Below are 15,773 nucleotides of genomic sequence, written 5' to 3'. Positions count from 1 at the left end.
ATGGTCAATCCACCCCTGCACTGATCTCACAGCTCCTTCTCCCAATGTCCCCCCAACTGGAGTTAGAGAATCCTACGACACCACACTGACTTCAAAGCTTCTTTCTCAAAAGTCCCTCTATTCAGAGTCAGAGAATCCTATGACATCACATTAACCTCGCAGCTCCTCCTTCCAATGATCCTGCATTCGGAATTGGGGAATTCTATGACATCACACTGAACGTACAGCTCCTCCTCCTAATGTCTCTCCATTCATAATCAGAGAATCCTATTACATCACACTGACCTCACAGCTCCTCCACCCAATGTCTGTTCAACCAGAGTCAGCGAATCCTATGACATCACACTGACCTCACAGCTCCTCCTCTCAACTCTCTCCATCTGGCTCCTTCCTTCCTTATTCAATGGTCTTAGGATGTGGACGAGCCCTTTGCATCCTAACAAGCAAAGCAGGTCAGCTGGTCCTGTGTTGTGTGTAATGATGGCAAAATTCCTCATGACAAGCTATTAACCTACAGAGTGTGGTGGTCCTGTGTGGGTGAATGATATCTCAGCCTGCAGTGGGGCTTTAATAAAATGGAGACCTGAACTGTAAGGTGAGGAGGATTCTGGGAATGTCATTTGATTTTAATATTTGTGTTCAAATCTACAGTTTTTCTTCTGTGAAGTCTGGCGATCGATCATATGACCATCACATTGCCTCCACCTCCCTCCCCGATAGAATAGAAAAATAAAAAGAAGATTCTAGAAATCACCAGCAAGATCACTGAGCTGCTGACAGGAGAGGTGAGGAGGATTCTGGGACATTATCCAGTAACAGACAAGGGATGTGTCTGGATGGTGACTGTATCATTGTGTGTGTCAGGTTCCTATAAGGTGTCAGGATGTCACTGTCTATTTCTCCATGGAGGAGTGGGAGTATTTAGAAGGACACAAGGATCTCTACAAGGACGTCATGATGGACAATCAGCCGCCCCTCACATCACCGGGTAAGAGGAGACTTTATTGTAAAGGAGAGAGCAGTACGGAGGCTCCACCTAGATCCCCCATCATCTGATAAACACATAGAAACAATGTATTCAGTCAGTGTGTGTGTTTCCTACAGATGGATCCAGTAATGGGAACCCACCAGAGAGATGTCCCCGTCCTCTGTATTCCCGGGATTCCACACAGGAAGGTCACACCATCCCCCACCATGATCAGGTAGATGATAATCTATTATTGGTAGTTCTGATTTATACACCATTTGTTTGTTACAATTAATGTTTTATTATATTGTTCAGAGCGGAAGCTTCGGGGATTATAATATTGTTGTTAAAGAAGAATATACAGAGGAGGATGAGGAGTATGGAGTGATGGAGGAGTTTTCAGAAGGACACAAGGATATGATGGAGCCACCTAATACCAGGAACCCACCAGAGAGATGTCCCCGTCCTCTGTATTCCCGGGATTCCACACAGGAAGGTCACACCATCCCTCAAGGTTACAAGGTTGGTGGGAAATGTCTGTGCCTCTAGATCAGGGATATGCAATTAGCGGACCTCCAGCTGTTGCAAAACTACAAGTCCCATCATGCCTCTAGGTGTCATGCTTGTGGCTGTCAGAGTCTTGCTATGCGTCAAGGGACTTGTAGTTCTGCAACAGCTGGAGGTCCGCTAATTGCATATCCCTGATCTAGAAGATGGGACTTGTAGAGACTATGGGGTTGATTTACTAAAGGCAAATCCACTCTGCACTACAAGTGCACTTGCTGTAGATCTGAAGGGAAGATCTGAAATGAGGGGAAGCTCTGCTGACTTTATCATCCAATCATGTGCAAGCTAAAAAAAAAATATATATTTTTTTTTATTTCCTTGCATGTCTCCCTCAGAGCTACAGCGACTGCACTTGAAAGTGCACTTGTAGTGCAAAGTGGATTTGCCTTTAGTAAATAATCCCCAATGTGTGTATTTTGTATGTGAGCTTATATTTTACAGATTATAATTTCCATCCTTTTCTTGGTTTAGGATGAAGATTTGATAAATATAAAAGTTGAGGTTAAATCAGAAGAAGAGACGTATGTGAGGGATGATGAGCAGTCTATGGAGGAGGATGGAATAACAGGGACATTTATAGAGGAGGACACTCCTACAGAGATCAGCACAGGTGGGTCATTAACACTAAATACATTCCTCCACCCATACTGCTCACTGATTGGTCTAGAGTAGGGCAAGGACTGGGTGATATCAGCCTGTAATACCCTGGTCACTCTCCTGAGCTGTGTTCCCCATCCCGTACTCCTGTATTTCGATCTGATAATCTTCCTTCTCTGTGCTGCAGACACAATTTATGTACAGTATCTATACTATATTTGTGACGGCACGGTCCCAGCACCCAGCTTTGGTGCTTCCACCAGTATACCACTTCCTCCAGTCTGGACATAGAGACCAGATATATTATAGCTGACCATACAAGACTAACAAACAGATTGTTTGAAACTGGGACGCTTTATTGAAAATCAGACACATATTTTATAACCCACAGAAGAACAGTCCCCTCCTGATCATATTACCCTAACAATACAAACTGTAACCAGAAACATTGGAAAAGAGAGGACAAGGAAAGTGGGAGCTTGTGTGAACCAGAAACATAATTAACTTGAGCTAATTAACTAGTAATTTCAACCAGTCTAGGTGACACAATGCTCACCCAGAAAATGTGATTAATCAGACAATAGGTGACTCAATTTAACAATGGGAGAGATATGCTTAGCAGAAAACACATAACACCTTATTAAACAGACAATAGCAAGAGACACATTATGGCAGGGGACCCACAGTGATTTGAGCAGAGTACAGTAACCCCCCTGGCAGTATTCCCGAGTCTGGCTCGGGGTGGAAATTTTATATCAAAAGTGGTAACTCCGAGCCAGACTCGGGATCGCATCACTGAATGCAGGGAAAGGTTACTTACCTTGTCCCCTGGATCCAGCGATGTCCCCCTGCTGTTCGAGCGAGCTGTGCTCTGCTCGATCTATCACGGAGCCGATCTCCATTCCCTGCGAGCGCTGCGATGCACGGGGATGGAGAACGGCGCCAAATTCAAAAAGTGAAACACACACATTACATACAGTATAATGTAATCTTACAGATTACATTGCTGTATGTAATTATTTCACATCCCCTTTGTCCCTAGTGGTCTGTCCAGTGTCCTGCATGCAGTTTTATATTATAAAAACTGTTCTTTATGTCTGGTAACTGGAGATTGTCCATAGCAACCAAAACTGTCCCTTTACATCAAAAATTATTTTAGACCAGCTAGAAAACAGCGATAATAAATTGGAATCACTTGCAGAATTGAGCGATAGCGATTTGGGGGGAGATCCGTCATCAAATACTGAAAAGTAATGACAGTGACATTTCTGCAACTGAGCAAATTTCAGTGTTTTTGATTTGATTACATTATTGAATAATTTTTATTATTGTTATGTTATTATTTGGTATAATTATTTATAGTTATTTATTATATTATAATTTATTATTTCATTTTTCAAACTTTATCATACCCGGGATGTCTGCTAGACTCTGGTTTGGACAGATTTAAGTGAGTTATTCCTAAGAATTACAGGACTACAATATAAAACGGCAAATTTTCATGCAAAATAATTGTACCGCTTTTAGCACCTAAAATCTGAAATAATCATACCGCCAGGGAGGTTAACATCTACAGTCATTGCTAGTTTGAGGCATAGAGGCCCCCTGGTCCTCTCCAAAAGCACCTGTCCTGGTTAGACATGTCACATTTCACCCCCATCAAAAGTGAGCTAACAAGGTCCCAGACCTCCACCTGGTCTGCACTTGATTTAGTCGGGCAGAGTAAACCCACACAGTTGGTCAACCTGATTTCTATTCTTGGCCGCAGGAAATCGTCATCAGTAGGTGTGGGGCAGAGGTTGTTGACTCTCTGTCCGGCTGCCAGCACTTCAGCTGGGTGTAGAAGCTTTACTACATCAGCTTGTAGCTGGAGAGAGGGGCCTACTGGAACTCCGCAGTTGTTGCCGATGCTGTCCTGTTGCCAGAACTTCTGCTGGGGACCCCACATAATCCGGCCTGGCTAACTGTTAGGGAAGGAGGCTGACCTCTTCCACTCCCAGACTGTGGATCTCTTTCGCCTGGGGTGGAAGGATGACCACATTCTCTTCCGAACCGTGTATCTGCTATTTGGGCGATGAGCTGGTTGCTCCATCTCTCAGACTCCTGGACACCCGCTTTGGAGAGAGAACGGCTTCCTTCACTCTTAAAAACCCTTTAAAGTCCACATTTTTCAGTGATTTAGCATGACTCATAATATGCTCCACCAAACGGTGCAGATTGTTAAAGGGCTAAGTCACTACACTGCCATTGGGGAGGGGGGATGAACACCTCCTTTCCCTTCTCCCCCTGGATCCTGATCTGCTGCTGGGGAATGACCACCACCTTCTTACCTGGGCCCCTGGAACTGCGGCAGGTGTGGGACAAAGGTCTTGGATCCTCTGTCCGGTTGTCAGCACTTCAGATGGAGAAGGTTCTTGTAACTCTACAGATGCGGCTTGCAGGAAATCCCATGTCCCTGTCAATGGTGTAAGAGAAAGGCCGGCTGCCTCTTCTTTCAGGGAGGCTGAAGCTGCTGTTGGTGCCGGGCCGAGCTCAGTGATGTTTGGCCCTGATTCCAGCTCTTCTGCTGGAGGCTCACCAGGTTGTTTCTCCTCAGCAGAAAAGTCTATTAAATCCCCAGTCTCTGGAATTGCTGAAAGTCTGTGGCATGGGCTGGTGGCACTTGGGCCCAGTGCCAACACTTTGGCAGGTGACTCATCATTGTTTCCTCCAGTCTGGACATAGATACCAAATATAGCTGACCATACAAGACTAGCCGACAAATAGCTTGTATGAAACTGTAATGCTTTATTGAAACTCTGACACATATTTTATACCCCACAGAAGAACAGTCCCCTCCTGCTCATATTACCCTAACAATACAAACTATAACCAGAAACATAATTAACTTGAGCTAATTAACTAGTCACTTAAACCAGCCTAGGTGACTCAATGCCCATCCAGACAATGTTGTCATTAATCGGACAATAGGTCCAATTAACAATGGGAGAGATATGCTTAGCGGAAAACGCATAGCACCTTATTAAACAGTCAATAGCAGAAGACTTACTTACAATAAACACATTATGGCAGGGGGACCCCACTGGCTTGAGCAGATTACATTAAAATCTAAAGTCATTGCTGGTTTGAGGCCCCAAATATGGAAATGTAACATCCAGTTCCCAGAGTCTGTGTGTTTTGAGGGAGACATGAATCTGAATCAGAAACAAGACCACTTCACTGATCCCTCAGGCATACACCTCCCAAAGAGTAGTGCACCCTTAAATGCCTAGGCCTATAGTCAGTGGGTAAGAGGCTTGCTCCTAGTCCTCTCCAGAAGCCCCTGTCCTGGTTAGGTATGTCACAATATTTTTGTAGATTCTGAGGTTCAGCCGACACCAAAATGTTGATTTTCACCATAGGCGTCACTCGAGCTAAGTAGCTGGGACATGTGCCTTGGGTCTTCTGCCCCACCCCCGGGCCTATTAAAATTTTTGGCAGAGCAATTCTACCAGAGTTACTGATCAGTTTTTTGCTGGCTGTGCTGCGTGGAGGGATATGTCCTGTATAGTTTCAGACCCAAGTCACTGAGTGCAGTCTCAGAAGATGGGAAGCAGCAGTGTGGGACCTCTGCAGCTTATTTCAGTTACTTAAAGCGGGAGTAAACCCAGTTTCAAAAAACACTTACATTCCCGGCATGCCGGAAATGCTAACTTTCACATTGGTTGTGCTCTCAACCAAACTTTCAAGCTATCCAATGGCTGGTTTCTTAACTGATCACATGTGCAGTATTATGGCAGTTGAACAATCATTAGAGTCCAAGATGGCAGCTTCCTTGACTGAAAACGATTGAAGGGTTTACTTCCACTTTAAACATTTACGTTACCACTGATTACTGTAAACCAGTAACATGATTCCTTTACTATTACACTATATTATTTATATTGCACATACTCCTGACTTATGCACTATATACTCTGTTGTACATTACATAATTCTTATACTGTATAGTCCTAACTGTTGTATCTTATATAATAAGTTGTGCATTACATAGTCCTGACTTCCACTCTCTACCGTCTACCCACTGCTATATATAAACATAATATTTATTTTCTTTAGTTACACCCATTTCCTACCAGCAGGACATTTTATATCTGATGATTTGATTGGAGCACAGACATTTACATGGTGATAATAATGTGATAACATCCTCAGACTTTGGAACCTTAAACAGAAAGTGATAATGAGGGAGGAGATAATAACCCAATGATGGTGGTCTTCAGGATCAGTCCAGTCTTCATCTTGGTTGTTCTCCCCCCATCCTCACTCTCTGACCTCTGGTGGGGCTCAGCCCCGCTGTTATTCATGACTAAATCATGGACTAAATAAGGAAGTGCAGGACTTCTTGTGTTGGGAAGATGACAATGAGTGATAGAGGGGGAGGGGACACTCGTCCTATAATCCCCTCATCACTGTCACTCCTATAAAAGACAGTTCTCGTTGCTTCCTAACTAACTGACTGAGGTCCATATATAAAGAAATTATCTGGTTGGAGATCAGAGGACCCATTTACTAGTTACCTTGAGGGGGAATTGTAATATCTTCTATGACAAAGCTGCTTGATGTGGGCGGAGTCCTGGTTTAGGGGAACCAATCAGCTCATGTCTAGTAATAATCTTTGTATTTCTATTTTAGTAGATGGACGGGAGATGAGGAAAACCTCAGAGGATTGTCTCACTTTGTCTCCAGACTGTAAAGTAGAAGATGAGGACATCACACAGTATAGTCCAGGAGAAAAACCGACTACCTCAAATGTCCATCCGGCACCACACAGTGTAGATGGACCATTGTATTCCTCTTATCCTGAGGAACCTCAGACTGTGAGGGATGGTGTCGTCCTTCCAACAGATAAGAGGTTTTCCTGTACTGAGTGCGGGAAATGTTTTTCAAAGAAGTACAATCTTTCCATACATCAGATATTGCACACAGGGGAGAAACCATTTTCTTGTCTTGAATGCGGGAAATGTTTTTCACAGAAGTCCAATCTATCCAGACATCGGAGAATGCACACAGGGGAGAAGCCGTATTCCTGTACTGAGTGCGGAAAATGTTTTGTACAGAAATCAGATTTTGTCTCACATCAGAGCTCTCACATGGGGGTGAAACCATATTCCTGCCAAGAGTGTGGCAAATGTTTTTCACATAAGTACAGTCTTAACAAACATCAGATATTGCACACAGGTGAGAAGCCGTATTCCTGTGCTGAGTGTGGGAAACATTTTTTAGAAAAATTCAGTCTTAACATGCATCAGAGATTGCACACGGGAGAAAAGCCGTATTCCTGTCCTGAGTGCGGCAAATGTTTTGTACTAAAATCAGTACTTGTCAGACATCAAAGGTCTCACGCAGAAGAAAAGCCATATTCCTGTCCTGAGTGCGGGCAATGTTTTTCACAGATGTCCACTCTATACAGACATCAGAGATGTCACACGGGGGAGAAGCCGTATTCCTGTCCTGAATGTGGAAAAAGTTTTTCACAGAAGTCTAATCTTTACATACATCAGAGATTGCATAAGAGATAGAAGCTGTATTCCTGTCTGATTGCAGGAAATGTTTTTCACAGAAGTGATATCTTTTCACACATCTGAGGTCTCACATGGGGAAGAAGCCACTTTCCTGTCCTAAGTGAGGGAATCGTTACTCTCTGAAGTTCTATCTTCCAGGACATCAGAGATCCCACACAATCGGAAATGTCTTCTATATGAATGTTGCTGGACATCACAGCTCTCATGTTGGGAAGAAGCACACCCTGATACACACCTCCGATATACTCCATGGCTGATATTCATCATGTAAGAAACAGTTCAGAAGAAGGTCAGAGATCACCAGAGACATGGATGAAGTTGTGTACCGTGTTGGCCATTGATAGCAGTAGAAAGATAAAAATTGAGTCATTACTTTTCATCCCTTTTGTAAGCTTTAGCCACTAGATGGAGCTGACGATCATAGGAAATCATGGTGTTAAGTTGTGGCCAACTCATATTCATGCACTTAGGCGTACAGTAGACATTGAAATATACAAGTTAATTAGGCCAACAAGATTAAACCAACCGTTGACTTAAAGCGGAGTTCCCCCAATTTTATTTGATATTTTTTTAAAGTCAACAGCCACAAATACTGCCGCTGCTGACTTTTAAAATATAGACACTTACCTGTCCAGGGCGCCTGCGATATCCTCACCCGAAGCCGATCTGTCCCTCGACTCTCGGGTGGAGGCGCCATCTTCGGTAAGGGAATCAGGAAGTGACACCTTGTGGCTTCACTGCCTGGGTTCCTACTGTGCATGCGCGAGTCGCACTGGGCATCCTCACTGGTCCCTGCTGTCTTCTGGGACCTGTGTGTATCCCAGAAGACAGCGCAGGGGGGGTGGGACGGAGGAGGGGCCGGACATGGCATAGATCACAGCGGAGCCTGCCGTGATCTATGCCCGGAAGTGGGAGAAAATACCTGGATTATACAGGTATATGCTCCCCCCCTCCCCTGAAAGGTGCCAAATGTAACACTGGAGAAATCTGATCAGTAGAAGGTCAATTTTTAGGTGGAACTCCCCTTTAAAACTTAAAATACCAATTTTGTCTATTAAATGTAATTGAGAATAATAAACGTTAGCCCCCATCTTGTAGCCAACTGTAGTTGTACTGTCTCTCACATTATTAGAGAGCCATCTATTATCTATCTAGAGCAAGTTTTCGCCCTCACATAAGTCAGAACCATTTTGCCCAGCACATAAATGAAGCTCTTCTCCTTTTCCCTTTGATACACATATGCTTGTAAGTCTATTTATCATTTGTGGAAGTTTATGACATACAGTATCTGTAAAGTATTCAAGTGGTTGTAAACCCTTACAACACACTTTGACCTACAGGTAAGCCTAGATTAAGGCTTACCTGTAGGTCCAAGAAATATCTCCTAAACCGACACAGTTTAGGAGATATTTGACAAAAGACAGGCACCGCTGTCTACGGCGCACTGAGCGCACCACTGTCAACGGCAATATGCCGCGAGTGGCGGCCCCCGTGCGCATGCGCGGGAGTGACGTTATCGCGGCTTCGCCGAATGACAGCGGCGAGACCCACTGAGAAGATGGATGCGCCGGACTACAGGGGACAGCGGTGACTTCGCTGGCTCCTGTGTCAGGTAAGTGACACATAATGGACTACTATGCGATGCATAGTAGTCAATTATGCTTTACCTTTGCAGGGAATGAAAGAGGAAGTAAACCCATCAGGGTTTACTTCCTCTTTCACAGTCCTTCACTTATTCCACATTTTGTTATGTTACAGTCTTATTCCAAAATGGATTAAATTCATTTTTTTCCTCAAAATTCTACAAACAATACCCCATAATTACAACGTGAAAGAGGTTTGTTTGAAATCTTTGCAATTTAAAAAAATTTAAAAATTCACATGAGGGGAAGTATTCACAGCCTTTGCCATGACACTCCAAATTGAGCTCAGGTGCCTCCTGTTTCCACTGATCATCCTTGAGGTGTTTATACAACTTGATTGGAGTCCACCTGTGGTAAATTCATTTGATTGGACATGATTTTGAAAGGCACACACTTGTCTATATAAGGTCCCACAGTTAACAGTGCATGTCAGAGCACAAACCAGGCCATGAAGTCCAAGAAATTGTCTGTAGACCATGGAGACGAGATTGTATCGAGGCACAGATAAGGGGAAGGGTAAAAAAATATTTCTGCAGCACTGAAGGTCCCAGTGAGCACAGTGGCCTCCATCATCTGTAAATGGAAGAAGTTTGGAACCACCAGGGATCTTCCTAGAGTGGGCTGCCCAGCCAAACTGAGCGATCGGGGGGAGAAGGGCCTTAGTCAGGGAGGCCACCAAGAACCCCATGGTCACTCTGACAGAGCTCCAGCCTTTCTCTGTGGAGAGATGAGAACCTTCAAGAACCACCATCTCTACAGCACTCCACCAATTAGGCCTGTATGGTAAAGTGGCTAGACCGAAGCACATGACAGCCCAAATGGAGTTTTCCAAAAGGCACCTGAAGAATTCTCACACCATGAGAATCAAATTCTCTAGTCAGATGAAACAAAGATTGAACTCTTTGGCCTGAATGGCAAGCGGCATGTCTGGAGGACACCAGGCACCGCTCATCACCTGGCCTATACCGTCCCTACAGTAAAGCATACTGGTGGCAGCATCATGCTGTGGGGATGCTTTTCAGTGGCAGGATCGAGGGAAAAGATGAATGCAGCAATGTCCAGCGATATCCTCGATGAAAACCTGCTCCAGAGCGCTCTGGACCTCAGACTGGGGGGGAAGGTTCATCTTCCAACAGGACAATGACCCTAAGCACACAGCCAATAACAGATAACAAAAGAGTGGCTACAGGGCAACTCTGTGAGTGGCCCAGCCTGAGCCCAGACTTGAACCCGATTGAACATCTTTGGAGAGATCTAAAAATGGCTGTGCACTGACACTCCCCGTCCAACCTGATGGAACTTGAGGGGTCCTGCAAAGAAGAATGGGAGAAACTGTCCAAAATAGGTGTGCCAAGCTTGTAGCATCATACTCAAAAAGACTTGAGGCTGTAATTGGTGCCAAAGGTGCTTCAACAAAGTATTGAGCAAAGGCTGTGAATACTTATGTACATGTGATTTTTGTGATTTTTTTATTTTTTTTTTTTCTGTTTTTTGTTTGAAATCTTTGCAATTTATTTAAAATAAACTTCTTTCACTTTGTCATTATGGGGTATTGTTTGTAGAATCTTGAGGAAAATAATGAATTTAATCCATTTTGGATTCTGTAATATAATAAAATGTGGAAAAAGTGAAGCACTGTCAATACTTTCTGGATACACTGTATCTAGCTTGAGATGCTATGTATTTACTGTGGGATTTGAAAGTGTGCTGTCTGCAACGGAAATGTAATGCATGTAAAAGAGACTTGTGTAAAAGCATATTGTAACCACAGTTTATGTGATTGTATTGCAGTATTTCAGAACTATTCACAGAAGTAAATTCAGTTATGGAATGAAACATAATGCTGGTTTTGTCGGTTTTGTTTGCTACCTATCAGCTAAGAGTTAGTAGGATACCACAGTAAAAAAACAAAGTGGGGAAAATATTTGCTCTCCTGCAAATTTTGTAAGTTTGCCCACTTATAAAGAAATAAAGGGTCTATAATTTTTATTTTATTTTTATTATAGGTGTATTTTTAGCGATAGAGAGAGAATATCAACCAAAAATCCAGAAAAAACACAATACAAATGTTATAAATTGTCAGAAACCATAAAATCAGACCGAGACAGAAGTACAGTTTAAATCACACTTGTTTAATAATAAAAGTAAAAAGAACAAACGTAGTCAAAACATAGCCAAAGTTCAGGAACCGGAACGGATAGTCAGCCAAGCCAGAAGTCAGGGATCACTGTAGTGGAACAGCAAGCAGGATCTGGAGCCAGAAGGGATGTCAGCACAGCAAATCTTTAAACAGGAACGCAGGAAATTGTCTCTGTGATGTTGACCAAGGCGAAGGCAGAGATCCACTGGGCTGAACGGCTTTAGTAGGCAGAACTGACAAGCAGGATATCATCAACAGCTGAGTAACTCTGGAGAGATAGGCGCTGGCTATAGGCGACAGCTGAGTGGCCAGCTCTGAGAAGGAAGGGCTGAGCCCAGCCCTGACATAAATTAAGTTACAGTTCAGTGAGTAAATTAAGTATTTGATCCCCCTACTAACCAACAATAATTCAGGCTTCTACAGATTGGCTACATTATGTGCTCATATGGTACACAGATTAGTCCTGTCAACTTAGTAAGGTGCTCCTAACGTCAACTCGTTAGATTTATAAAAGACACCTGTCCACAGAATCTCTTTCTTCCATTCAAACCTCACAATCATGGGCAAGACCAAAGAGCTGTCAAAGGATATCAGGGACAAGATTATAGACGTATGGTCCGTATGTGTGAAAGGGCCTATTTTTTTAAAATACAGCTATGATAAAAAATAATAGACCCTGCATTTCTTTAGAAGTGGGCAAACTTACAAAATCTGCAGAGGATCAAATAATTATTTTCCCCACTGTATATACAGTATAACAGGCAAAGATAAAGGAGCTTCTTTGGTATAGTGCTCCACTTTAATTTATACATCATGGATCCACATAGGAGTGTGGACATTTCACATCAACGTTCACAGACCAGTTCTCGCATGTCAAGCACCAGATATTCATTGCATTCCAGCAGATTATCAATCAGTTCTGCAGGCCTCAGAGCAAGAGCAAAGGCAGAAGCAGTGCGGGCAGAGTTCTCATATGCTCAAAAAGAAGCCAACTTGATGTGGTAGAAAGCAGAGCTAGAAGCTCATATGCATGTGCTGCAGATTCAAAGGACGGCAGCATCAGCAGAAGCTGTGGTATATGAAACTGCAGTTGGTTCATAAGGAGATCTGCTCCAGGACCTTGTGGAAATAGGAATTCACAATTCAGTACAAAGGACACTGAAATATGTACAGAAGCATGCTCCAGACCAAGCTAAGACAGAATATTCTTCTATCAAGCCTATCTCCAACACAATTCCACAGTTTCCTGACTTAACATACCGACAGCCCTCTCCAGATATGCCTGAACTGCTCCCTACTTTTCACATTAACTCTGAAAATGTCCCAGTGCCAAGGGTACACAATCAAGTAAGCAAAGATGATGTCAACCCTCGGCATCCATTACGTGACCTGGGTTATCATGTGTCGTCCTTCAGAAATGGCCTTTTAAGATCCTCAGAGATGACTGATCTAGCAAAGCACTCAATTCTTTGAGAATTAGTGAGCACAAGGCTGCTAACATTTGATTATGGCCCCGAGAACTATTGGGCATGGACGACATCTTTCCAAGGCATCACCAAAGATCTCAGTCTTACTGAAGAGAGGAGCTAAATCTGCTAAAAAAGTGGCTCAGACCAGAGTCCTCTCAACAGGCCAAGAGATTCAGGTCTGTACACATTCATGATCCAGCCGCTGGGGGTAAATTGCTATGGCAGAGATTAGAGGACTGTTATGGCAGCCCTAGCTATTGAAAATGCTCTATTAAAGAAACTGGAAGACTTCCCTAAAATCTCTATCAAAGACAACCTCAGGAGAACTTGGCAATATGGTGTTGGAGGTCCATGCAGCAAAGGCTGAAGGCCACTTACCAGAACTGGGATACCTAGACACAGCATGTGGGATTATAACAGTAGTTGAAACATTCCCATATAGTCTGCAAGATAAGTGTTTTTTTTTAAGGCTCTAAGTACATGGAAGATCATTATGTCTCCTTCCCTCCATTCAGTTTCTTCACCGGGCTTATTGCTAATGCTAACTAAGCAAAGACTAGCAATGACCCAGTAATGAATGCTTTGTAAGATGAGTGCAAAACAAATGTCTTACAGCACTGTGACTTGCCAAATGGACCCTGTGTGGTTCACACGCAGTATCCTGAAACTCTTGTTAGACAAAGTTTACTCCTCTGTTGAGGAATAGGGAATAAAGACCTTTGGTCACAATAAGTAAGCCCTGTTGGGTTAATGTTATGTCTGATATAAGTGTTTATTAGGACGTTAATGTCACCACATATATGTATGAAGACAACAATTGCGTTGGGAAAACCTTGTTTCAGCTCCCCATGCACCTCCTATGCCTAAGTCACCCTGTGTCTCTAATAGGGGCACAGGGTGAGCGAGAAATTGTCTGATCTGTACTAATCGAACTGTACAACCACACTGGAATGTTGTGTGTGTATGTATGTATGTATGTATATATATATATATATATATATATATATATATATATATATATATAGTGTATATTGTCTCATTTTGTTGTGTACTCCTGGCTGTATTCCAATGTTCTATTGTGTCTGTCTGCCTTGAATATTATGGGAGGTGTATGTAGATTAGCTGTGAGATTGGTGGGGGTGAATTCCTCCAGTCTACACCGCCTGGAATGCAAAAGGGGGGGGGGGGGGTTGTCCAGAGTATTACCTATGTACCTGTGTTTTCAATAAACAGTCCATGTTCAGCAACCAAACGAGTATTGTCTTCTTTGTTGTTATCAGTGGTTAGAATATCTGATATCTATATTCAGACTGGGAGGAAGCGGTATATGACAAATGCACTCAAGCGGAGTGGGATGTTTTGTTACATTTGTGGCAAGCAGTGGGATGCTTCCTGCAGTCTGGAACATCCAAACCTCCACATGGATCTAAGGTCCGGATAGCAGGGGAGGAGGAAAGGTACAGATACTAGCCGCCATGGAAGAGGAATTCGGAAGAAGGTTTCGAGAGATGCAGATACAGCACCGAGGACCAGTATCAAAGCAGGTCCTGCTGGGATGGAATGCTTCTGTCCGATGGGAACTCTTGAAGGAAGCGCTAGCCCATGAGCAGTGACACCAGGGAAAAATTCTCACCTCCTTCCAGAACTACTACTGGTCGGAGTACAAAGTGTGATTGGTGTTTTTGGGGGAACAACCGCATAAGGAATGGAAAGCTGAGTTAACCAGGCTGGTCCAGGTGGAGATGCGGGTGGACGATAGCTACAGAGCCCTCCGCTGGTATGTAACCCAAGTGTGCCTTTGGACAGCGGACAACATCCCAAAAGAAGGCTTTGGCTATGGCGGCCTGGGTCTGTTATTAGAGAGGCTGTCACAGGACCCTGACCTTGGGAGCAATTTGGAGTGGCGTTCGGAAAAAATCTCGGAATACAGAGAACAGATGCTGAATGTCTCAGAAGTTCCTTGGGCACTGGAATATTTGGAGTTTGTAGCCAATCAGGAATGGGAGCTGAAGACCCTTTGCCTGGGACTATCAGGAAATACTAGCTGACAACTCTGAAATCCTGGCTGAAGAGTTGGCAATGTGACAGAGTAACAGTGTGCTTTGCCACTCTGCCCCCGCAGCTATGGACACGGAGGTCTTATGGCGAATGCAGCAAGTGCTGACTGACCTTGATGATCCTGTTTCTGCATTTGATGATCTTGGATGGAGGAATGCATCTGTTCAGCAGCTGGATGAGGGTATGGGAGATGGAGCAGTCGGCATAGAATGTATGGATTTAATTTACCGTTCATCAGAGGATGTTATAGATTATCAGTCACCTGTCAAAGTGTTGGCACTGGGCCCAAGTGCAGCCAACCTGTGCCCTGGATTTTCAGTAATTCCAGAGATTTGTGATTTAATTTACTTTTCTTCTGAGGAAGAACAACCGAGTGAGCCTCCAGCAAAAGAGCTAGCATCAGGGCAGAACATCAACCCAGGAGCAGCAGCATCTGCGGAGTTACAAGGAACTTCCCCAGCTGAAGCACTGGCCACCAGACAGAGGGTCCAAGACCTCTGCCCCACATCTGTGTCAGTTCTGGAGGCTCAGAGTGAAAAGGTATCGGTCACTTCTCAGGAGCAGATCAGGGTACAGGGGGAGAAGGTAGAGGAGGTGTTCGTCATCCCTCCCAACAGTCTGCCAGGGTGGAGGAAGCAGTTTTTCCTCCCCAGCAAAGATCCATGCACCTGGGAGACAGTATCAGAGACATGTCCCAGCAGCCAGATGTTAACTCCCCAATGGCAGGTACACAGTTTGGGAGTGGAGGAATCCAGCCTCCTGCCCCAA

The 15,773-nt window shown here is 43.8% G+C and overlaps 1 protein-coding gene across 1 annotated transcript in view; it reads left to right on the top strand.

Moving 5' to 3' along the window:
- LOC143989523 (uncharacterized) overlaps positions 1-11,179 on the top strand; it is an 89,935-nt gene extending 78,756 nt beyond the window's left edge. Inside the window, exon 11 of the mRNA XM_077489658.1 lies at positions 7,318-11,179. Coding sequence (XP_077345784.1) covers positions 7,318-7,692 — 375 coding nt within the window. The 3' untranslated portion in view covers positions 7,693-11,179. The remainder of the gene's footprint in view (positions 1-7,317) is intronic.
- Positions 11,180-15,773: the final 4,594 nt, after the last annotated feature.

This window comes from Lithobates pipiens, unplaced genomic scaffold (assembly GCF_037356315.1).
Source record: "Lithobates pipiens isolate NorthernLeopardFrog02 unplaced genomic scaffold, aLitPip1_a1.2 Scaffold_18, whole genome shotgun sequence".
Taxonomy (NCBI): Eukaryota; Metazoa; Chordata; class Amphibia; order Anura; family Ranidae; genus Lithobates; species Lithobates pipiens.
The sequence above is the reverse complement of the archived record's forward strand: the minus strand, read 5'-3'. Positions and strand labels throughout refer to the sequence as shown.